This window comes from Zosterops lateralis (assembly GCF_965231275.1).
Source record: "Zosterops lateralis genome assembly, chromosome: 1".
Taxonomy (NCBI): Eukaryota; Metazoa; Chordata; class Aves; order Passeriformes; family Zosteropidae; genus Zosterops; species Zosterops lateralis.
Genome location: NC_139762.1, coordinates 43,876,963 through 43,901,875, shown reverse-complemented (window position 1 = coordinate 43,901,875; position 24,913 = coordinate 43,876,963). Strand labels below are relative to the sequence as shown.

Here is a 24,913-nt window from a genome sequence, read left to right as displayed (position 1 = left end):
GTTGGTCGCTGATATTTCCCAGTCCTATTATCACTAGAATGAAAAATACCTTTTTTTCTTTTTTTTTTTTTCTCTTCACGTTCTTTTGTCTCTGAGTTTTGTGTTGCAAGTGGGTGAAGGGAGCCTTAAACTTTGCAGGTGCAGAAATATTTAGAGATTGAGCAGTTGGATTGAACTGTGCTTATGTCTTGTTCTGTTGTAGATGTGTTTCCTCATGGTACTGTAAATGTATTAGTTGTTCTTTCTAAGAAACACCAGGAACAAATTGTATGTATTTTGTCATTCTGAGAAGACAAACCTTTCTTTTTAGATATGAGTATGAGGCATACAGTCTCCCCAGAAAAATGTTACAAGACTGCTTAGTTGTGATTTGAAGTTTAAATAAATTAATGAGTCGTCCCAGCCAATCTCTAATTGCTTTCTGAGCTACCTTTGTGCATTGCTTTTGGCATTTGAAAGGGTCAGTGAACTGCAAACTCGGGCAGCTGTCTGATTTACATGTGTTCTCTGAAAGAGTGGTCTCAAAGTTGTCTCAGTTCTATGCTGTGAGTTGTGCTGATTTTCATATAAATATATCAGTACATTTTACTAGCTTTATTCTTTCAAAATCATGTGACTTGCCTGCAACAGAGATCTCATTGCTGACTCAATTAGGCATTTAAAAAGAGCTCTTTCTTTTTTTCTGTGGAACTTTGTTCCACATTTCTTAAACTTCTTGTGGTGTTCACACATGAACCAATATCTAGGCATTTTTCTACAAAAGCTGGTTAAATGAATGGTATTGTGCAAAAAACATCATGGTGTTTGGTGACGTTGTCTTCAAAAACCTTCCCCAGCAATTAGCAACTACTGTTACTTGCTGAGTTGCTGAGGGCCCTGACTAGGTCCCATGCACTGGTTAACCACAGGTTGCCAACCGCCAGTTTTTGAAGAAAGTGGGTTACTTGCTGTTTGACAGGGTTTTTTTAAAAAAAAGACTGCTAAAATATTGTGCAGCCATACCTATTCCCTTGAGCTTCTCCAGAGTGCTAAATGAGGCCCATCGCACCATCTTGTTCAAATTTGTCATGGTGACAAGCAGGGAGCCCACTTAGGGACTGCTCTGTGAAAAGTGTTGCTTACCCTGTAGCCCTGTGTTTTAATCAGGTGTGGGCATTTATGTGAATTTCTTGAGTGCTTTGGAAGCAACTTACCTTAAACTTCTTGCTGATGATTACAGGGGCCGTGTGAAGTTTGGGTTTTGAATATAATTATTGCTTATTTTGTGTTGTGGCGATATTGATACAGCTTTTGTTCCCTGGAAGATGTTTTATAAAAGATTGAGGAGACACAGGAAAGATTTGTGACTTGAGATGCTTCGCAACAAATAGACTCAATTCCTTCTGATGAAACCCTCCAGTTGGTTCTGAAATAATTCTGATTTTCATTTTTAAATTCTTTTGTTTGTTTCTCGGCACACTATGTAAGACTCCATTATTTTTATTATTGTTAGAGGGCCCCTCAGAGGGCAGGGACAGCAGCCTGGCACCTGGCCAGATGGGGAAGCCAGTGACCCTGGAGAGCTGGGGACAGCCAGTCAGCTCACTAGACTGGTTGGCTGGCTTGGCGAGCCGGCCTGTCCTCTTTCAAAAGTTTTGATTGAATTAGCACATTCCTGTGGAATATTTTGGGTTTCATCAAGTCAGCACTTTCTGTTGGAATGGTGTTCTACTGGAAACTTTCTAAGCCGATCTCCTCAAAGCCGCTCACTCAGGGGTGGTTCTGCTTTGACATCGGTGTTGCTCTCACTCAGAGCACTCTGCATTTAATTCACATATGGCAGTGGGTCTCACTGTTGGCCAACATATTTACTCAGGTTCATTTTAAGGGGAGGAGCTTTCAGTAGTGTAATTCAGAGAGGAAGAGTGTTGAGACATCCAGTGCATGAACTGCTGAAGGTTTTTTCCTTGCTCAAAGTAAGGACTTTGTAATTTTTCTGTTAAAATTACAATAAGTGAATTTTTTAGGCCTATCATATTAAAAAACAGCAGGAGATCAGACATCACAGATAGCAGGGATTACAGATATGATTTTATATTAAGAGTTTATCCAATTTCTTTGAAATGGAGAATTACTGTGTGGAAAACTGTTATAGACTGAATATTAAAAATTAAGGTATGTGTACCAGACGGAATAACAAGAGTGGAACTCAATGTGCTCTTTCCGTCTGGCAATGTACTTTTCTGGGGTGTTTGGTCCATCACCAGGCACAAATACTGGAATGTTGCCATGCCGTCTAAACAAATTCACAGAATCAAGGGATATTCTGAGTTGGAAGGGGCACCCAAGGATCACGGAGTCCAACTCCTGAGTGCATAACCCACACAGGGATTGAACCCACAACCTCGTGTGTTACAGTGTTATTAGCACCATGCTCTGGCCAACTGAGCCCATCTCCAGTTGACTTGGGCCACAACAGTGCAATTGATTCAGATGAGCAAGGATGCAAAGTGGGAGTTTGTCATTATTTAAACGTACTGATTTTTGCTCTAAATTGGTTTGAGGCGTTGCATCAAGTTTTGTCTTGTGAGGAAAGCATTTCTTGCTGGGACTGCCATATGCTGAGGCTGGCAGGTGAGTGAGTGTCAGAATTTTGAGCTGGAATCTGTGTAAGCAGTAATCCTTCTAGAGGAGTTTTCAGTGTTGAAATGATGGCCATAACATTCATTTTGATGAAGAGCAGAGATTTAAATACTGGCATGAGTCACCTAAAGGACTAAATAAAAATATTTTGGAAACATTCTTTGTGAATGGGGCTGACCTAATTTTTAATAACACAAGTTATAACCTTTGTTGATTGCTGCCTGTTTCAGCATCTTTGGGGCAAGATAGTTATGCCAGAACTTGTTGAGTTCATATTGCTCAGTAGAAGGAAAGAAAAACAGTGCACCTTAACCTAATATTTGAGCACCAAAATGCACGTTCTGGTAGTCCTGCCCACTGCAGTGACTTGACTTACTTGGTCACTTCTGTGCAGCAAGGGGAGAGTATTTTATTCAGCAGGGCTGATGCTCTCAATCATTTTGACTGATGCACTCAAAACTTCAGGAATGAAAAGAGTTATTAACTTCAAGTTAATTTCTCTGCCAAGGTTCCTGAGATCATACCCTGAAAGACCTTGCAAAAGGGCATCTTGCCAGTCTGCCTGGAAAAGCTTAAGCCTTCCTCCTTGTCCTCATCCTTTAATAGGACTAGACTTTTAGCAGAGCAGTACAAAATAATGCTAAGGCAGATCAGTTACTCCATTCCACTTTATCCAAGGTGTAAAATTCTCCATAGAATTTCTTGGTTCTATAATTTTAAAAGTTTAACAAGATTCTTGGCTAAAAGTTTCTAGCTTCTTACTCTGCCCTAGGTGGCTCTGTACTCTGTCCTCAGGGATGCTGGGGGGGGGGCAGAAGAGCATACTTTAAAAGGTAGTTTCACAGAACATGTAAAAAGACACTTATCCCCTGCTTGCAGTTAAAATAGTGGTATTTACTCTTTCTTTTGATTTTCTGTACTTGTAAACATCCTCCAGAGTATGAAAGAGGTTCATTCAGTTTCCCTAATGCTTTAAAACTGTTTTCTTTAGTAGTTCTTGAAAATATAAAGAATTGTTGAACTTTGAAATTTTGTTTAATGTGGTGGCAGTAGAACATTATTACAGTAAATAAAATTTTCTTCTCAGACATTTGCACAGATGTTCTTCTGTGAATTAATATAATATTGGCCCAGACTTTTCATAACTTGTCTTGCAAATCATTGTTAAATTTGAGGAGGGAATTGTCATTTTAAGAAGAGAAATTCTGTTTGAAGTAATGTTTGATTAAAATATATTGACTGGTTTGTACTTTCTCCCTTTAAGAATTATTGATAATGTTTGAACAAGAGCAAACTTTTACTGATGTTCACCAGTCTAGGCCAAAGGCAGCTACTTGTCCAAACCAGACTGCCAAGAGGAACAGTGGCAAACTTAATTTCTTCCTCCCGCTGTTCAGTAAAGCTGTATTTCCTTCCCACCGTCCCAAATCTCTCCTTCAACAGTTTTTGGTACCTCACAGAAGAGCATCACTGAGAAAGCAGCCTGTTACATTCCAAGTTTGTTGGGAATGGAAGTTCTTCATTTTGTAGAGTAATGCTGATGAATGTCACTAAATAAAACCACACTCTAGTTCAACTTGTGCAACCTGTGCCTGCCTCCTAAAGGGAGGAGGTAGGACCTGCTTCAGTGACCCCATTCCAGCCTCAGTCACTGGATGAACTGGGTCAGTCTCTTACAGTGTGGAGTTGCAGCACTTTTACAAGCTGCAGTCTCTTATCTTTCCTCCACACCCACAAACTGTCAACCCTTTGCTATGGAGCCAGAAAAGTGAGCTGTGTGTTTGTAGTGGTGTGGCTGTGAAGAAAGCTCATCAAATGGGAACACAGTGTAACTGACAGGGAAGTACTTTGAATGTCTGGAGCAGCAATTCCCAGAACTGCAGACTGCCCCATTTATCTCTGCAAGATACACTCATGGAGATGTAGTCGTGGTGTGGTTGAAGTATCAATATTGCTTATTATTTTACTTTTCATGCAAGAGAAAGGTGGGAGATAGATTTGTAAAGAGGCTTATTACAGCTTATTTTCATGGTTCAGGTTGGAAATGCTCAATAGGTGATGCTGGATTTTCTTTCTATTGTAATGAAGTAAAGTTGACATGCTTGGATTCTGCTGAGAAGGACACTGCAGAGATCACACCTATTAATATCTTAAACTTTTTTTCTGATTTGTTGCGCATGTGACTTAATCTTTTAACAAACCTTTGGGGAAAGGTGTTTTCTGCATACTTCACTTTCAGCCAGGCCTAAATCTGCTAAACTGAACTTCCTGTGGCAAAGCCATGGCAAAACAGCTTCAATGTCACTTCATGCTTAATTCAGTCCTTGAGAGCAGGACAACATTTTTTTTTCTTAGTACACTGGAATCGCCTTTATTTAAATGCATACCTGTGCCATGGGAATATTTTATATGCAGCACTGCATACATACAATAAAGCTTTTGACAGGTTTCTGAAAGAAATGGAGAAAATGGGATTATTCACATGCTGAATAGCTCAAGGTATTTCTTTTGCTTATATGCCACTCCTTAACCTCAGATACCACTGTTGTCTTGCCGTGAAGTCAAAATGACAATTCTGTCCTAGAAAATGCCGGATACACCTGTGAAGCGGTGCCGCAAGGAACACGGGCAGGTGACGGGGGTGTGTGTGTGTGTGTGTGTGTGCAGGTGACTGGGGGAGGGGACTCGACCCTGGCTGTGTGTGTCTGTGTTACATACCTGTGTGTGGCTGTGCCCGTGTTACATACCTGTGTGTGTCTGTGCCCGTGTTACATAACACCTGCAGCAGTGCCCGGGGACGGCTGTGCCCGCCGGCCGCGCTGTGACTCATGTGATGCGGGCAGACAGCAGCCACCTTCCCTGCCTGGCGCTTAATCGGGCTTTAGCTCCGAGAGGTCATTCAGAGGATGTCATAAATCTCGGCTGCAACTGCTGCAGTCTTGTGACTGCTGGGAACTTGGCTCCAGGGGAAATAGTGTTCCTCGTTTTGCTAGTTTTGTGTGGTAATTCTGCAGTCTTTAAAGCTGGTACCTCTAAAACCGTAAGATTTTACTCATTTGCTAGCAGCAGTATGCCTCTTTTTTTTCTTTTTTCTTTTTTTTTTTTTTTTCCCTTAGTTGCCCTGTGGAGACAAAACCTTGAAAATACCCCTTTTCTAATCATAGACAATGGATTTCATTTGCTGGATTTTGAAATAAAACTACTTGAAATAATTAGGTTTTAAAAAATAAATACCAGAATACATCTCACTGAGGTTGAGTGAACCTGCATAGGAATTTCAAGGTATTTCCTTCCCTAAATTTGTCACTGTTTTACAGGAACTAATACAGATTATTTGCAGATCAGGACTTTCTCCTTTTTTTTTTTTTTTTTTTTTTTTTTTTTCCCTAAAGAAGTATAAAAGAAAAAGAAGCACTCCATCTGGCTCAGAAACTGCCCCAAGGGCAGATCAATTTGAAAGTGCTGCCTGAAATGTCATTTGTAATTTTTTTTCTTCAGATTAAAATCTTGCTTTAAAACCTGCTACCCTTTGATTGCTTAAACAGTCCTGTGCTTCTGATCTGCAGACTCAGCCCTTCAATGTACAGAGTAAGTTAGTCCAGCTTTTGTAGGGGATTTCAATGTTAAATGAAGCCGAACTCTTCAGAAACAAGCTGGGTGAGAACACTGCTAGTGTGATAGAATACTCTGACTTCTAAACTGGGGATTATTATCACTGCTTACATAGGGGAAAAGATTACCAGTTTCTAGTATTTTAAACAAAATCTGGTGATTCTAGAGCAGGATGTAAAACACCTATTGACATAGGTACAAAATACTAGATTTGCCTATTCTCTCCTCCCTGGGGGAACCTCCTTTCTCCCCAAAATTTCCATAACTTTGTCTCATGTGGCTACAGATTTGCTCAGCTTCAGAAATAACCTCCAGGTCTAACACACAGCTGAAACAAGAGAAACTTCACTGCTGTTTAGTGCTGAATTATATTAACACTCAGGAAACCTTGTTAAAACTTCCTCATAGAAACCTCAACTTCCATTTTAACCCTGCACTAACAGTTATCTGTAATTTGAAGCTGTATCATATTTTCATCATTATGACCATGTTCCTCATGCCCTCCTTCCTTGTGTGAAGTTTCATTAGGTACTATTCATGTGTAATGTTAGGTATTTGATAGCCTCTGTGTAGCTAAGCAAGAATGTAGTGTTCACTGTTAATTTTTAGCCCATAAATAATGTTTATCTGTTTGGAACGAAGAGGTGGAGGAAGGAATAGTTTGGTTAACACTGACTGTTTTTCTTCTCCCAGTTTCAAGGAAGTCTGTTTTGATCTATGGCTTTATTAGCTGAAATGATGTCATAATGGTGTTTAATAGTTTTGGTAACCTCTAAATTGAAAAAAATGAGAAAAATAAAACTTTAATATGGCTTTAGAAATATACTGCTAGATTATGGGCATGTGACTTCGAACAAATACTGGAGAAGTGTCTTTGGGGACCTCTGTTTAAAGTACACCTTCCATGTTAATCTTAGTGTTATTGTTCATGAATGATCATGATGGCTGAGTACTGTTGGAATTGTGCTTGTTTTTTTTTAATTTAGTTGTTTTAAGATTTAAAGGGAGGTTTATTGACGGTTTCTTTTTGTTTGGTTTCTTTTTTCATCCTCTTGCAATTCAATACCTACATACTTGGTATCTCACTGGGATAGTAATAACCTGTAGGTACCTGTTAGCACCAGAAATACTGTATCTCTATACTTGCTGCAATAAATTATAATACTGGATAATGGGTTAGTGTAGAGTAGAAAAACTGAGATAACTTTGAAATCTCTGACTCAATATCTGATGTTATCAGAACCTTTTGCATTCAGACTTGTTTTGCATTCCATCTATATCATAAGGATAATTGCATTTAAAATAGGAATAGCTTGTATAAAGCAGTCTGTCTGCTGTGAACAGAAAAGACAGACAAGTAAAAATTATGAGGTGATTTATATCCTTGTCCCGTGTATGCACGTTAACACCAGATATTGTGTTAATCTGGAGAAGGCTGATCTGGAGCCTGATGGGAAAATACCTCCTAGGCCCAGCACCTGGCACTGGGGTTAATAAGCCAGACTTTATGCACACTGAGTTTTGGCACAGATGTTTTCATTGTGTGTTGCTTAGTAATGCATCCTATCTTCCCTAAGAATAGTGTCTTAGTCACACACACACCTGCTTTTACCCCCCGCCCCTCCTGTTTTACCTTAGGCTCATAGTTTCATCTTTCATGCCATCTCCCTGTGCACTCATTTTGCATCAGATCAAACCAAACTCCTCTGCTTGCAATGAGTCAGTTACTTGGCCAATGTTAAAAGACTGGAAAAAAGACTTGGCAAAACTCACTGTGCTCAGGGCACCTGTAGGAAGCCTGGAATAGGACAAAGTGAACAAAACATGGAATCAAATCCTTCATCCAACTTCAAAACAAGTCACCATTAAAGTAACCCATATTGCCCAGACTAACAGAATAGATAACTTAATCTGAGCTGCTTTTCTTCATTCCTTCTCTCTGCCTCTCTTGTTCAGGGACACTAACTGCCCTACCCTTTCCTCCTTCTGTGAAGTTTTCTAATGTGCTTCTTTTATCTGCCTTCTGTCAGGTGAGAGTTGTCGCACATTTCATTGGGCCAGTGTGTCCTCATCACACTCCCGGTCCATTGCAGACTATGAAAAATGGAATCTTATTTGAAAATCTTTGCAAAGCCTTTTCTCTGGCTTCTGGCTGTAGTTTCAGTGATGCTGAATGGTTGAAGACTTGCTACTTGGAAAACTGTTCTCTGCAGTCTTTTAGGTCTTCTTTTGTGTCAGGGACAAAATAAATTTAGTCACTTTAAAAAGCTGACAAAGCAAAAGGGATTTCCTAAACTCAATGGGAGATCTTTTTGAACAGCCACATCAACATCCTGCACTTCTGAGATATTACCCAACTTAGATCTTTCCTTCAGCTTGATCAGACAGTCATTTTCTGTTTCCTCTGCCACATCCATGCTCTGCCTTACCTGCCAAGTTTCTAAGAACATTGTTGGTGATAGTCTTAATTTGGAAAAGTTGTTCATTTTAACAGACTTAGAGTATCTGAGTGAAGTCTTCCTTTTGACTGTAAAGTTATGAGAAGAGACCTGTCTCTGCACTGTATTTGGAAGGAATTCTTTGCCCTTCTCCTGACCACTGTGGTAGCTTTTCTTCATGAAATCATTAACTCAGATAGCCAAGCGATTTACTACCAGAAGAAGCTTTTATAGATAAATATTCTCGGGGTTATATGCCTGACTGGTCATGGTGGGGGTTGGGTTTTTTTTTTGCTTTGGTTAGTTGGTTGAGTGGTTGTTTTTTGGTGGGTTTGGGTTTATGGTTTTTTGGTTTTGGGTTTTGTTTTTTTTACCCTTTTTAGTTATCTGCTATGCAAGACGAGCTGGAATTCAGGTCTCTCATTTTTCTTGAGCCTACCCTGCTTGGTAATCCTGCCTGTTGCTTAAGTGGAAATTGTATGGCTCACCCACCTTTGAACTGGATTTCTGGATTGCAGTCCCAGGTTTTTAATAGACATAAATTGATTTTTCATCTGTTGTAGCAGTTTCTTAGTACTGGTATGGATCGGTGGGTACACATAAGCAGCACTTAAATATTTTGCTTTGTTTTACTTCTGCACACGCAAAACTGAAAGAAAAATTGTAGAAGATCTGCATGTGTGGATCCCAAACTTCTTTGTTGCCTGCTTCTGTAAATTTCCTTCTTTCCTGCTCCCTGTAAGAAAGACTCTGTCAGCAAAGCATTCTGGTTGCCTCTGGCCATTTAATCAATTACTCTTCCTTTTGTAGCATACCTGTGGTGTAAGATCCTTTTTGATGGTAAACTCAGCCTTGAGAAGTGTAAATCATTCTTACCTCATGGAGCCAAGGAGGATATATTCCCCAAGTGATCCTTTCTTTACACTGTTTCCTAAGGTATCTTGTTTTGCTGCTGTTTTGTTTCTTGTGGGTTTGCCCCTTTACATGCTGCTTTTAACTCCTGACATTCAAGATTAACATGAGATAACCTGAGAGGTCATGCAATACTGATGAAAAACCAAGAAAACAGCCCGAAGGCAGCGTCCTTATTCCATGTGCTGCAATGAGCAGCTTTGTTTCAGGCAGCATGTGTTAGGGTACACCATTCATGGTGGGATTTCACATGGGGCACAAATTTGCTATGGATGAATTCAAGACTTTTTCACCCAATCACCTCCAGTGAAGACAATATTTAGAAGTATTGTCTCTCAGAAGCAAAGTGGAGTAAGCGTTGGGACAAAATACAACATGCCAAGGAAGACTCCTCAAGAACAAGGTACCCCTTGGGTTATTCAGAAAACAAATATATGTCAATTCACTTGAAGTGGAGACTTAGTACAAGAAGGGTAAGGCTGGCAAAAATTCTTTTTACATTTTGTTGTGGAGGAGTAGACTGTTTATTTGTGGTTCATTTATGAACAGGTGCAGCTCTTTGGCCCATACCTAGACTAAAATTCGATAATTTAAAGACATGGTACTTACAAATGTGGTGAACGGAACTTATCTTTAGAAGTTAGTGCAACAGGAGAAAGTTATTTATCTATCTTGAGATTATTTAATGTCCAAAGGCATCTTAAACTGCCGACAGACTTACTAAATAGACATTTGAAAGACTTGAGCAGAAGTTTTATTGTCAATCAGATAATTGTATTGAGAGCAAATCTTGAATTACAGTGGAAAGGCATAGTCACTGGCAATGAATCTCAAGATGGGAGGACAAGACATTTCATGGCCAGTTGGGCTGATAGACTTTATCTAGTATGAATACCTATTTCACCCCAACATTTTCTGCCAGAAGTGTACATATAGACTGAGAAAGCTGGTAAACAATACCATAGGAATGGCTGTAGATGTGGATGCTTGGAAGTGAGGAGCTTTATTTCTCTGACTACTTGGCCTTTTTTGCAAAGCCTGGCTTTTCACTGGGAGCCCTGAGGTGCAAACTTGACTTTGTCTGTGGGTAAGATACCTTAATTGGACATTGTATCAAACCTGTGTTATTTATACTTGGGATTTGATTTTTTTTTTTTTTTTTCTCAGAACCTTAACTTACATTGGCGCCCTGTATAGCTCTTGCTAGGTTTCCCTTGTTGCTGAAGCTAAATCTTTCTACAAAAGAACTCAGTTTTCCTCAGTGTGCAAATGCTTCTGCTTTCTATATTAATTAGCTACCTGGATACAATTCTGTTTAGACTACACCACACAGCCTTTTTTACTCCTGCTCCCTAAAATGTATTTCTATCGCTACTATTTCAGTTTTTATCTTTATCTAACCAGAAGTACTTTTTCTCTACCGTAAACCCGATTGTTATCTGTCTGAACAGGAAGCATTTAGCTATTTCTCAGAATTTACTAAGCTCAGAATGTTCCACAAAAATTTAAATCCAGTTCTTCAAATGTGGGTTAGCTAAGAAACAGTGAAACTTCTGCAGCTATCTCCTTCCATCTCAGCCTGGTGTTGCAACACAAGTATTGTCACTTAGGCCTAATTCTGCAAATATTTTTTCTTGTGTGACTTTCCCTTTTGTTTGTGTGCTCCCTCCCCTTTACTTTTGTGTTTTAACAAGAGGGAGCACCAAAGACAATGTGTGTGCAGGAAGTCTTTCATGATGGATATCTGTTTGTAGATAGCTATCTCAGTCCTTGATCAACACTGAGCAATGGTGAGAGGGATGGGGGAAACAAAGGAAAATGCTTGGACTTAGAGCAGGAAATTGTAATGGGCTGCCATGTTGCAAGGGGTGAGGAGTGCCAAACAACATCACCACACCCCCAACCCAGCAATTCATCAAGCACTTTGTCAGTATTTGATGAAGTGTCACATTTGTTGTAGCTTGTTAGCTTGCTTTGGAGAGGTTTGGTTTTTGTATATTGTGGCTGGGAATGTATTTACGGATTGCTTAAGTTCTAGGTATTACCACATGAGTCGTGCAGTGGCATTTGGGGTTATTGTATGCACGAAAAGTTACTGCCTGTGCTTGTTTGATTAGCACAAGAGTATTGGGGTTTTTTAGCAGCCTAAAGAGGAATTTGGATTTAAGTTATTCGGGGGAGCTGAATACTGAATTCCCACCTGCTCAACTTTGTGGTGTTGTGAATCCTGAAAACTGCTTAGCTGTGGTACAAGTTAAAACATTGGATATTAAATATCTTCCCTTTTTACATCTGATCCACAGGAGGTGGCTTATATTAGAGCAAAAAGAAATGTTTCTAGTTAGGAACCCACTGCTTCTTCAGAAGGTGTGTTCCCTGCCGAGGGTAGTCAAGTTCCACTTCTGGCTGCGAAGGCACAAACTTCATGGGTGAGCTAAGCTAATGGCTTCAGCTCTGCCTTGCTCAATCTGCTGACTGACCCTGTAGCTGTGAAAGCTGAGTGGCAAAACAAGCATCTGCAGTGACAACTGAATGATGTTCCTCCTTCTGTTGGGAGCTCTGAGCACTTAAGAATCATCTCTCCTTCAGAGTGTCTTTCTGCCTCAATTTTTGAGCAGCAGTGGATGGCTGACCTGGTCATCCAAGAATAATCCTTAGAGAATCAAGAGTATTCCTCTTGTGGCAGCCAGAATACTGAAAACCAGCTGTAATGTCAGAGAAACTGCTGGCTCCCCTAGTGCTTAGGATGGACTGGGAAAGACAGGTTTTGCTTGCAGGCAATACCAGTTTGCAAAGACAATCACTGAGCTACATGAGAGAAGCATATCCTGTGCATAATGGTTTTCCTTCCATTCTAGTGTCAACTTCTCCCAAGGACATTAACCCCCTATTAGATGGCTGTCCATATTATTTGTATCACATAGTTAAAGATATTTCTCTCTTCCTCCTTTCTCCAATGCCTGCTTTGCAACAGAAAATTAAATTAGATGATGGAGGGCAGAAGGAGTGGTAGAAAATACAGGTCTAGAGAGAACACATTTTAGGGAAAATGAGTGTGATGAGGAGGAAAGCATAGCAAGAGACAGCCAGAAAGAAATGGAGAGGGAGAAAAACTGATGTGGCAGAAGCCATAAAAATTTAGTGAATCAAATCAATAACATTTAATAAGTGTATAATCATATACACACATGCTTCCTGGCTGCTGAATAGTAAGGTACCTGTGGAAACATTTAGGTCCTTCTTTGACACCTTGTGATATCAGCAAAGGTGATAGCAGTAAAAATGTAGAATAAATTCTGCAATATGGATGAAATCATCCTCTATATGTGAACAAATATATTGGTTTCTAGATGTCTAGAGCTCTACATACTCCATTTAAAAACAAGCAGAGATAGTCTCTGGTACTTTACTAAGACAGTTTTTAGTCATCAGCTTTAAAATTGAATGAATGTTTAACAGATACATGGTAATATGTACTATTTAATAAAGTTTCATCAATTTTTTAATTCTACCAATTTTAGTGCCAAAAAGTATGTTTCAATTAAGTTTCATTTGTGTTCCCAAAAGGGTTGTCCTTTGTGGTGTCCTTCACTAGCAAGCTAGTTGTGATGGCAGCTTCCATGGACATTTAAGGTTTTTAATTTTAGAAAAAGTATAGACATTTTGAAAAGTGGTCATACTAAATTGGGTCAAGGTGTTTCTAACCTGGTATTCTGTTTCCAGTGAATGCCCAGAGAGAAGTAAAATACTGCAGCTATGAAGTGATAGCTCCCAAAATATATTGACATTTCCATGATCTGTGACTTCAGGTTTCTTGAGCCTAGGGCTGTATCAGCCTGTGTTTTAAAAGGAAAAACAAAAATCATCAGCACAGATTTTAATTACCTTATCCAGAAGGTATGCAGTGTGTATGCTTCTGCAGTCCTCAGTTTAAAGACACTTTAATCACAGATATTGCCTATAATCCTAATCATGGCTGCGTTAGTGACTTTTGTAAGTATTGGATGTATTTTCGGTAGTTCTAGGGAAAGTTTTTAATTGGTAAAGTATGTGCAAAATTGCCAGAATGCCTGTTTTTTAATCCTCTACTACCCGTTTTGCTAAAAATGCAGAAATGGAGTAGAATTTATTTTCCAGTAAAGATAAAAGCAGAAGTTTAGGAGGAAAAATTACTGACAACCCAAAGTTAAAATAGTAGTAACCAGGGATAGGGGAGAAGAGGAAGAAGTACTCAGGAGGGAAATACTATGGGTTTTTTTTCAAGATTTCGTCTTTGACACCAGTCTTTGGCTATTGAGTACCTGTTCAAGTAGCTGGGAGGGTGGAGGAGTGTTTACCTCCTATTGGTGCAGTGCACGTGGATGTGGGGGTGTGGTATTTGTGTATGCACCCACATGTGGGTGAAATGGAAAAATGGGGCTTATTTCTTCTTCCCACTTCCATTTAGGTAATACACTGATATAAATGTTTTAATCGTAACATAGAGTAAAGCAGCTTAAAACTTTATCATTGTTTTGGTTTGTGTGTTTTGTTGTTTGTTTGGTTTTTTTTAAGGGAAAAATTATAAAATGTATCTGCTGAATCACTCTGCTGCAGGAAAAGATGAAAACAAAAAACCTCTGCAGACTGCAGTGGTTCTGTGCAAAATGATACACAGATTTTTCTGTAACAGATATGTTTAAAAGTCACAGTTAAATGGCCCTTAAACTGACTTCCATCTGATAGAAGCCAGTGTTGGTGTAGGGGAGTGCTGTATAAAACAAGTACAGAACAAAATCTGACTGGATCCAGGTCTAACAGGATTATTCACACTCCTTTTTCTTTGTCTGAGATTGATGATCTGAATCACCTAAAGTGGTCAAAAGGTAGATCCAAGGTGTCATAAGTCCGTGAAGGACTGGTTTTGTTGTCATCACTCTGTGGGTGTAATTAATTGTGAGCTTAATGACATGGGTTTGGAGTGTGTTAACGTGCAAGTTACACATGGGCATTTACAGCAGTTGGTTTCTTGTTCTTGTACTTTCAGTATTTATGCGCAAGAGCCTTAGGTGGGATTCATGAGGTTTATACAAGTAGGGAATGCTGCTGATTCCTCATTATTCCAGAGGAAGAGGAGCACTGAGTCCTGTGAACATAACCTCTTCTGCAGGGATGGCAGAACTGTGCCGTGTTTCTGAGGTGCAGTCTGTGCCAGTCGTCACTCCCACCAGCTCCCTCTGGCATGACTGGGCAAAGCCCAGTGTGTGCCTGGTGGCTCATCCCAGTTGGGAAGCCTGGGGTGAAGCCAGGGAGGGCAGCAAGCTGTTTGCCAGGGACTTGTGCAGTAGGGCCAGTGCTGGCAAGAGGGAGAGTACAGAAATACTGGAGGTAAAATAAAGGAGTGTCAGACACTTACACCAGGGCTGGTGGGAGATACAAATGTTTAAATTGGCATCATGCCCTAATGTTAGCCAAAAGGTGCAGAACCTTGCTAAATTGCTCAGTGGGAGTTCAGATCCAAGCATTGTGCAGTCTGGGGAGTGCAGGATAAGCCAGACACGTACAACAGAGAACGATGGGAAAGCTGTTCACAGGAATCCTTTCTTTTATAAACTGTATTTTTATCAGACAGCTTTTTAATTTCTGTTATCAAAGCTTGACTAAATGCTCCCCTCTCGAGTGCTTGAGGGAGTGAGACTGGGATTTAATTCACTAGAGATATCTCAGTCCCGTTTTGGTTAGGGTAGCAGCTGCTGATCTGATAAAGGGACTCTGTGGAAAAAGTTACTTTTATTAAGTATGCCCTGTATGTACATGCTTGAATTATTAATGGTGCTGCTTCCTAGAACCTAACTGTGAGAAGACAGCTGCTCACAGGAGTTCTTGTAAAGTTGTGCAAAGATGTGGTCTTAGGAGGATGAAGTCTGACAGCGTCAGGCAAAGATTGATAACTCTGTAGCTGGACAATGTCTGGAGAGTTTGCCTACTGGTGTTAGATATTAGAATACCTTTGTATTAAAAAAACCCTAAACAACCAAATGCCAAAATCCAACCTCAAGGAAGTATTTATCCTTAGCACCCTCTTCTGGGCAAGTTGACAGGTAAAGAGTTCTTAGAGTCTTTTGTATTATTTTAAATTACCTTGTCTCTTCAGTATCTCTAATGCTCTGAGAAGCTTACAGCTTCTGATTGAAATTTACTGAGTTGATAAAGTCTGATTGGAGTTTACTGTGCATAAAATGCATTTTAATTTTTTCTTTGTTGTGGTGGATGTATATTGTTTATTTTTTCCCCATATTCCCCACATTTCGTCAAGTGTGTGCCTTTCTGATCTGCCGGTATGGTTGCTATGTGGTCTCTTGTTGGGAGTGCCCTGTGGACTGACTGTGTGAGGTTGTGTCTAACTGGGACTTCTAATCTGCATCTGGCAAACAGGGCCTTATGTGATCTTCTGTTTTGCTTTGTACTAAGACTGAATTCTGCATCCCACATTCTAGGGATGGAGAAGTGTCCAAGAGAGAAGGTTTTTATTAAAAATAATATGTTTTCCCAGAAACTTCTTAGTGAAAGCCAACTCTTTTGCATTCCTAGCAATTTATTTTTTCTCCTTTGTTCCAGGACTTGGTAATACTGCAAAAAATTCAGTGTCTCCAGGAGTCATTGGAGCCATACAGCAATGATCTTTCCTTCATGGAAATCTCACATTCCTATAGTTAACAGTTTCTTACTTTACACTGAGAAAAAGGTGGATGTGTTGTAGAACATGCTAGTGTGGTGAGAAGAGGCTGAAGATGTGAAATAAGAGTTACAGCAAGGCTGGTCAAAGAAAGCCAGATGTATAGAAGAAAGATGAGTAGGAGAGTAGAAAAATCAAATGACGGGCTAAGTGTTTAGAAGCTAGGAAGAACTTTACCTACAGTGCCTTGTCAGAGAAATGTTATGTTCAGGCTTGAACTTACCCTCATGTTGAAGACTGAGCATGGGTTCTCATCATAAATCTTCAGTCAGTTGGTGTTTCATTGATCCTTAATTTTCTGCAGGACAAAAAATACTTTCTCCTGTAGCTGTCCTTGATGTTCTGAATAAAGAACATTTTGCTTGTAATAGTTTGATTCTTAACCATTTCACTTTGTGCTCTTTCCTCAGAGGATGTGCTGAGTAAAGATGCTGGGGAGTGTGCAATATGCCTGGAAGACCTGCAGCAAGGAGATACTATAGCACGGCTGCCCTGCCTCTGCATATATCATAAAGGGCAAGTATTCCTCAGGATGGATATAAAATTTCAGGAGGTTGCATTTATGGGGTAACTCTTCTTAAGGAGTGCTTAAAGAAGTGCTTAAACTTAATTGCTTTTTGCACTTAAAAACAACAAAGAAACAGCAGTAGCAACCTTAAAGATGTTTTTTAAATTACATTTTTCTGCATCTCTACCAAATGCATTTGAAGTTAATTTTCCCTGCTACAAGCTTCTCATTCTTGGAAAATCACCCAGATGGGGAAGGAATGTGTATCATGGCTGAGAAGCTGAGGTCGTGTGGGCTTAAGTTTTGTCAAATGCCAATAGGGTTGGGCAGGGAGAGGGAGGAATGTTTTTTTAACCTGTTTCATATTTTCTTATAAGTGTCTGTACTTTACAGAGAGTAAAATGTCAATGAGTGATCTGAGTAAGATGACAGTGTTAATAGTAATTAACCCATGTATAAAATCTGTAATTTGTAAAATGCTTCCCTAGAAAATTTTAACACTTAAAAAATTTAGGCTTTCAACAGTATTTAATACCCAAAATTACTGTGGTTTGGGGTTATTAATTTTTCCAGTGATGTGTGTATATGCATATACTTCTTTGAATAATAAAAAATTCTACAAGTCATTGAAATTGAGAAGCCAATTTATATTCATATTCTACTGCTAAATGTTACTGGTATTCATGTCAGTTGTTTTCATTTTTTGTCTTGTATCCAACAGCTGCATAGATGAATGGTTTGAAGTAAATAGATCTTGCCCTGAGCATCCATCAGATTAAGACAAGATTCATATTTTTAGGTAATGTTTATTTATGTTCCAGCAATAAATATCTTGATTATCTGAAATAACTGTACTATTTGTTTTTAATGGTGAATTTACTGCTGTGTTTCAGAACTACAATATTAATCAGTAAGGATTGATGTATATTGCAATATAGGCTAAAGGTGTTCCACATCCTTACATGGCGTGGTCTTTCCAGTTTTAGTACTGGAAAGTGGAAATTCAGTGTCAATTAACCTTTAACATTAACTTTCTAAGAGTATTTTTCCATAGAAATGAAACAAAATTAAAATAATTACACAAAAAATTGTGTAATTTTGGATTGTTTTGTGAGTACTAGCATGTATTTCTGACAGAAGGCTTTTGGAATCATATGAAAAGGTTGAAGCTAGGTTATTTTCAAAACTACTTTAATGTCAATGCATTTCAGAATGTTTAAAACATGGAAATAAAAAATGTTGATGTGTTTCTATCCATCCCATCTCACAGAAGTTCACATTTTTCCAGCTTATGTTTTGTGTTAATGATTGCAGATCTGCAATCTGTGTTAAAAGTTTAAAGGATAGTTTTATTCTTTAGTTGACTAACTCAGCAATTTTATCTTACATTAAAAATTGCCCCTAAGCCTTGTGAAGCACACCAACAATCATCATAATTCTTAGAGAAATAGAGATACCCAAAATTCTGTCTGGTAGCTGAGGGTTTGGTTTTGTCGTTCTGAGGGAAATTAAAAAAAACAAAAAACTGAAGCATTTATGACTAGCGTTTATTTGTCCATTTGTTTCATGTTATTTCAGTGTCTGTGTTGTAGGGGTAGCAAAGAAAACCTCAAGGAAAACACCCTGCTATAGAGATAATTGTTTTAATCTCAGGGCAGTGTTAGGCAAAATTAATAAACAAACACATTTCCCCAATCTCTGGTTGTGACAGAAGGCTGCATGCTGTTCACAAACACCTCTGTCTCTGTATGTTCTTATGGCTGTCCAGCCTCATGGTAAATTCTATTTACTTTCTCCACAGCAGGGATGGTGATAACTGAGGGCTTAGGAAAAAAGGAGAAGAAAAACTCAGTGGTTGTGCTCATGCTGTTTGAGTGGTTTCTGTACTGAAGTAATGGCATTTTTGTCTTCTGCTTTTCCAGCAGCTGCTTCCACTGATCAGAAAACATAGGAGATGTGAGGTTCCCTTGCTGAACACAGCGTGCCTGGCTTGAGACTTATTTCTTTGTGGCTGAAAAAGGCAAAGATGGACAGCGACACGGAGAAAGCATTGCAGACACCGTTACTTGCCAGTAGTGCTCGGTATACCAAACACTCATGCAAAGGACACACAGGGATTTTGAAAATGCTGCACATCCTGTAACAATCGACTCCCCAGAGACATTACTGACACTATTTTGTATCGAAGGCCAAAGTTCCTAATTTCAGCCTAACTTCTGGTTCTGTGAAGAAGCGAGTTATTGGACATGTTTCCTACTGCCTCTGGTGGAAGCGGAGACGTTCGATACCTGCTATCTGAGACCCTCGCACGGGGACGGCCCCAGATTTGAGTGGGAACGTTTTCACCTTCTCGTTGGCTGAAGAACAGTAAATGGCAAACTAAATAAAATCTAACAGTGTGACCTTAATTTACTGAATTCACACCCTGTTTTACGTTCTTCACTTTTTTCAAGAACAGAAAACATAAACCGCTCCGCATAGGATTACTGTATTTCAGAGTTTTGTAACTAAACCTTTGTCACAATGCAGTCCAAAGAGTAAAACCAAGACAGGTAACTAATTTATATTGATCAAGCTATGGAGATTGTTGAAATCTGCACACTGTATTGCTATTTAAGTAACTAAAACATCTCTTTTACTGCTTGTGAGTCAAAACGACAGAAAGAAATGCAGCAAAGCAAAATCTTACAGCTATGCAACTTTTTTTAAAATAGGAAAAAGAAAAGAATTACCAATTTTAAGTGCTGCCAGTTAAGGTAATTTGTTTAACGGGTATTTTTTTAAAGATGTTTCAGGTAATTATTTTATTGTACTACTCTCATCTCCAGGCTGCCTCCTGAGGTGTAAATGAATAACTGCAAATGTGGGCACAGTGAGAAGTTTTTATAGGCATGGGTGAGAGAACGCTGAGGTGGGATTTGTGTTTATTTTTTGAACATGCGCAAGTTTATCTTTCCTTGTTTGAATGGTTTCTTTGGTGGCAGGATCTGTAGTACTTTGCATCTAAACCCTTGGTGTCTTTGTGTGGAGACCAGCATTTGACAGTGTGGGTTTTCCTTTAGTTTGAGTTCTTTTTTTTTTTTTTTTTCTTTAATGCATCTGCAGTTGTTTAATTTATTATTATTTTACTGTAATATATTGGTATACCAGAACTCCACAAAACACAGGATGTCTCTGGATGGGTACACCAAGTAAAACTGTGGGTATGTATTAGTCCCAAAAAGTATCACAGTTAAAATAGGGTTTTTTTTAAAAAAGACAATAAACTGGAACAGATATCAGGGTTGAGAAGCATACTTTTTATATTGAGAATTCATTGTAGTAGTTTCTGAATTTCACAACACAGGGAAGAATTTATGAATATTTATTAGCAACAGTATTCTTAGTTTCAGTAGTTAAAATAAGTTGCACAATACTTCAAACATTTGTCTTGTACATAAATCTGGTTGGTTTTTTCTTTGGACTTATTTGGTTTGGGTTTTTTTTTTTTTTTTTTTTTTTTTTTTTTTTTTTTTTTTTTTTTTTTTTTTTTCTTTTCTTTTCTTTTTGTTTCCATACACATTTCTCTCTGTTGCTGCTGTTATTTATATCAAAAAGGGCAAAGAACAGGAGCAACTGCTGCTACCTGGAGAACAAGTGCAGTGCATGTTCCTAAACTCTCCCATCTTGCTTAAAGAGCAGTTTTTCCCTGGATAACATTTTCTCCTGAATGTTGCTCTGTAAAATGCCTTTGTTACGCTGCAAATCTAAAGGAGTCCAAACTAGATAATTACTGTAATTGCCAGTGCAGTTTCTACACTTTTGAGCTTGCATCACTGGTTTTAGCTGAACCTGAAATCTATGGGGGGCCCTGTTGAGTTCTCTTTTTCAGTGGGAGCAGAATCATTTTGTCACATGTCTGATTCTGTAGTCACATCAAATGTACAGTCATTCCCTGTACAGAGTCCTTTTTCAATGAGAATATTTGTGTTGCCTTGTATTATCTTGGGGGGAGGGAGGGAGGGGATGAGGAATTACAGCACCTGTAATACTCAAATAGTGGTGTTGCCTGCAGGCCCATTTTCCCAGTGATTTAAACTCCTGATATCTTCTGAAAGTAAAACTTTTCCATTTGCATTGATTTAGTGTTTACTGTTGGCTTCATGCCTACAGAAACTCACCTGTAGTCATGTAAAGAGGGTAGGTCAGTGTTTTGATGTCCTGTGCTCTGAGGTCATAGATAGTCTTTGGCTTGAGGGTTAAGTAGGTAAATACAACAAACATAAATCTGTTTACAACTTGAGCTCAGTTTTGGTAGTTAATACTTCTAGTTCACTTACTGTTTCCTCAAAACCCTTCATTTTCTGTATTCAGATGGAAGTAGCTGATTTAAAGACCCAGCAGTTAGGACTATTGTCCCATGTTTAGGAACAGTGTAAGACAAGCAGGTCACTAAGTCATCGCACTGGTGATGCTTTTGCAGGCAAGGGTCCATCACTGCTTCCATCAGCAGAGTAGAGCAGCAATTCCTTGGATTATTTGAGGAACTGGTACAAGGTCAGCCTTAGTTTGATGTTCTTGATCCATAAATCTCTTCTGAAAGACTATGGGAGGTTTTCTTGTATACCTGTAACATAGACCAAGCCTGGAATGACCCTGGAAACACGAGAGCAATGCTTGGGTTTGAAAACACCTGTGGAAACTCACCTAGGTAAGCTTTCTGTCACCATCAGCTGGTGATGACCATGCTGTAGGCACAGCTCCAGTCACAGACAGCACCTTCATTTTGAAAACATCCTCACAGGGGTGTCAACTCATTGTGCTTCAGAAGGGAAAAATAAACACCAAACAAGTCCTGTGTCTCAAACAAGGAACACCACACTTGTCCACAAGAAGCAATAACTTCAATTTCGGTGCGATATGCTTCTTTGCCTGTAAATATCTTGAGATTGCCAATTCTGTGCCGTTTCAGAGTATTTTCTGTCGTCTGACCTATATCTTCCCTAAGTATGTAAGGGTGTGAAATAATTCCCATACTCAGGTCTGCCATAAACATGCTGCTTGCCAGCAGGGGAAGAGTAGATTTGACACTGTCTTGAAATGTGTGATTTTTCTGAACTTGTAGCATACTCATGTCTCTTCAGTAGCAATTTGTGTTTTGAAGTTCATAGTGGAGGTGGCTGTCAGTTGGATTGTATATAACCATTCCCTGTACAATAACAAGGGGGTCAAAACTGCTGTCAGCGCAGGGTACCCTTTGTCCTGGCTCTTATAAGTCACTTAGAAGTTGAAGTGAAGTAAATGCTTCACTTTGGAGGGAGGTAGCTCATTTTCTTTCAGTGTGTACATTCAGCAATGAGTTGAGTGGGATATAAAAGCAAAAATACGAACCACACCACCAATTATTGGTATTTTATTTTTGGGAGGGATAAAGCCAAAACCAGATGGTCTTATTTGTAGTCAAGTTAGCTGTCATAATCAAGGGTAAGTGTACTGGGGTATTTTGGAATGGAAAACATGTAGGTGATGTGCAAAAGTGTAGGTGGATACTTGTGACCTTGGTTTTTTCCCTGCTTCCCCCCTTAGGATGTAAAGGGGGTTTGTGACTAAATCTCAAGATTATCTTATCCTACTTCTTAATTTTAGGAGCACTGGGTTTTTAATTAAGCCTTGCTGAAAGGCTGGAGAGCTGGTAAAACAGACTCCCGGGAGACCAAAATCTCAGCAAATATGGGAAAGATAATTTTTATTCAGAAATGTGGATCTTTGGTGTTTCTGGAGGGATATGTCTAATATGTGACATGTGCTTAAGAATGCTTTTAATGCACTGCCTTTTCTGTGTAAGGGTTTTAGAAACTTGCTCCATTTCTTCTGTGTTCCACCAAAAGCAAGGAACTTGGCACTTGAATGTTGCTATTCTCTCTTTGTAAATGGTGGCAAAACACATTGGTTTTGATACAGGTAGTGATCTCTCTGAGTTTCTGTGGCTTTTAACCACTTTCCTGTATTGAAACAGTATTTGTGTGCAAATTTGGTACTAATTCTGCTGTGCAGTTGGGAGTTTCCTGCTGAGAAACTACCACACACCTGGGAGTGCAGAAGTGCTACTATGGGATCTTCCAGCTCACCTTTGCCAGTGGCGAATTAACTCTTTTTTTAATGAGTGCTGTATTTAATGATTCACTTTTCACCCTTCCAAGCTTATAAAAGTCATTTTAGTATCAATTTCTTCTCTGCCTTGCTGAAGATGAGATATGTTAGGCCATATTCCCATATGAATAGGCTTTTCATTGGATCAGCAGAAGTGATGTAAGAGGTTGTAACTGTAAGAGAAGGCTTGTTATGTTTTCTTTTTTCATGCAGCTCCTACCACATAACATTTTTTGTCATTCAAAAGACTCTGTGTGAGAAATTCACAACAGAACTGTGTCCAGGATTTGTTTCCTGAATAGAAAATTTGTGATGTTTCTGTTTCACCACATAAGTTAACCTGCTTCTAAAATCAAGTTGGAGATGTTTTAGCCTGTTGGGGGTTAAAAAAAAACCCAGTCCAAACTCTATAATTACATTTGGTTGTCTTACTCCACAATTGTAGGCTGGCTTCCCAAGCTGCTTGTGTTCTGTAAAGTCATGTCTCAATTAGTACATCAGAGCTGATGATGGGATAACTGTAAAATGACCTCACTGCGGGGCATTATTAGCTGTTGAAGACTTGCTCAGGAAAACTACCGTAGGAATATCCTGCACCTGAAAAAGGCTGGACTTGGTTCTGCCTTGGATCTAAAAAGTTGCCAGTATACAAGAAGTAGAAGGCAGCCAGCCCACTCAGTGATCTTTCTGGCAGCTTTTAATCTATGTGTGTTTGTTTGAGAGACTTTTGCCCTTGGGTGTGCTTTGGCAAAGATTTTGCAACGATAAATAGGATTTGCTCCATTTTGGCAGAGTTTCAAGTGTAAGTAACCCGACATTGCAAGAACATAATCTGTTGCTGAATCCTGTTCCTCTTGTTTTCCCTTAAATCTGTCCCTTTTAATGCTGATATGTTATATTTCGTAGTAAACACTTCTCAACATGACTGGTCACAAGCTCTCGAGGTGTGAAATTCTAAGAGGAAGAAACATCAAAGCTTGATTCTGTGGTCTCGTATATATTCGGATGAAGCTGGAATATTCATTACCATACAGTGAAGAATTCTCCCCTAGCTGATATTGCCAAAGCACTGTGTAACTTTCAAGGAAGAAGGGAGCTGGCTTAGCTGTAGAGGGGATGCTTTAATGAACTATATAAAAACTATTTGTAACAAATTTTAAGAGCTGCAGTGGCACAGAATGAGTGGTGATCCAGCGTTAACCTTTATCCCTTGGTTACAAATCTCATCCTGGCTCTTCCTACCCTTTGGCAGATACCTGCTGGTAGGGAGCAGAGTGTGTACTCCGTTTTTTTACATGCCTCCTCCTACAGAGCTAACCTTGCCCACAGTGAGTTAGAGGGAAGTCCATGCTTGCTTCTGAAATGCCACCTGTACGTGCAGTGGTAATGGACAAGATACCTTCTTTCATTACCCGGAGCGGAAATTGGAATGTAATTTGCAATGTCTAATGTAAATGTAAAACATATTTGTTTGTTTTGTTGTTTTTTTCTTTTTTTTTTTTTTAATTGAGCAGTATGATTGCAAGTTGACTTAAGTTGTTCTAAGGTACTCTTTTCAGTGGTTTGCCAGTACATAATCACGAATGAAAATATTTTTTTATTGATTTTTAGGTTGTATGTTTAACATTCCATTCATGTAAAATATGTACAAATATATGTAATAAATCTTTTGAAGCACAGTTTTCCTCACACTTCCAGGTGATTTTTTTTTTTTAAGTATTGATCAAAGAGGCATTGCTGTGGGACAGAACTTCGCTATGTCTGTGCCACAGTCTGAGCTGGAGCAGAGGAAGGAAAAGCAGTGCATGGTTTAGAGTCACAGCCAGAAAAGCAGCTTGGCATCTCACCTGTGTGCAATCCTGTAGGTGGGGAGTGCAACCAACCCACTGGGCCAGCCTCTAGCCCCTCTGTGCTCCTCTCACTCTTCACCTGTCCCACATCACTGCTTGATGTGACAGGCTTGCGTCCATCTGGCCA

General features: G+C 39.2%; 1 protein-coding gene across 2 annotated transcripts in view; it reads left to right on the top strand.

Annotated features, from left to right (window-relative positions):
• The window catches only part of ZNRF2 (zinc and ring finger 2), a gene marked incomplete at its 5' end in the record, with an annotated part of 56,903 nt that extends 32,283 nt beyond the window's left edge, over window positions 1-24,620 (top strand). The window contains 4 exons of one of the 2 annotated variants that reach the window (XM_083857303.1): window positions 16,710-16,815; window positions 17,529-17,606; window positions 18,733-19,359; window positions 23,843-24,620. In XM_083857303.1, coding sequence (XP_083713429.1) covers window positions 16,710-16,815; window positions 17,529-17,586 — 164 coding nt within the window. In that variant the 3' untranslated portion in view covers window positions 17,587-17,606; window positions 18,733-19,359; window positions 23,843-24,620. Of the gene's footprint in view, window positions 1-16,709; window positions 16,816-17,528; window positions 17,607-18,729; window positions 19,360-23,842 lie in introns of both variants that reach the window. The other variant, XM_083857302.1, reaches the window with a different exon arrangement.
• Window positions 24,621-24,913: the final 293 nt, after the last annotated feature.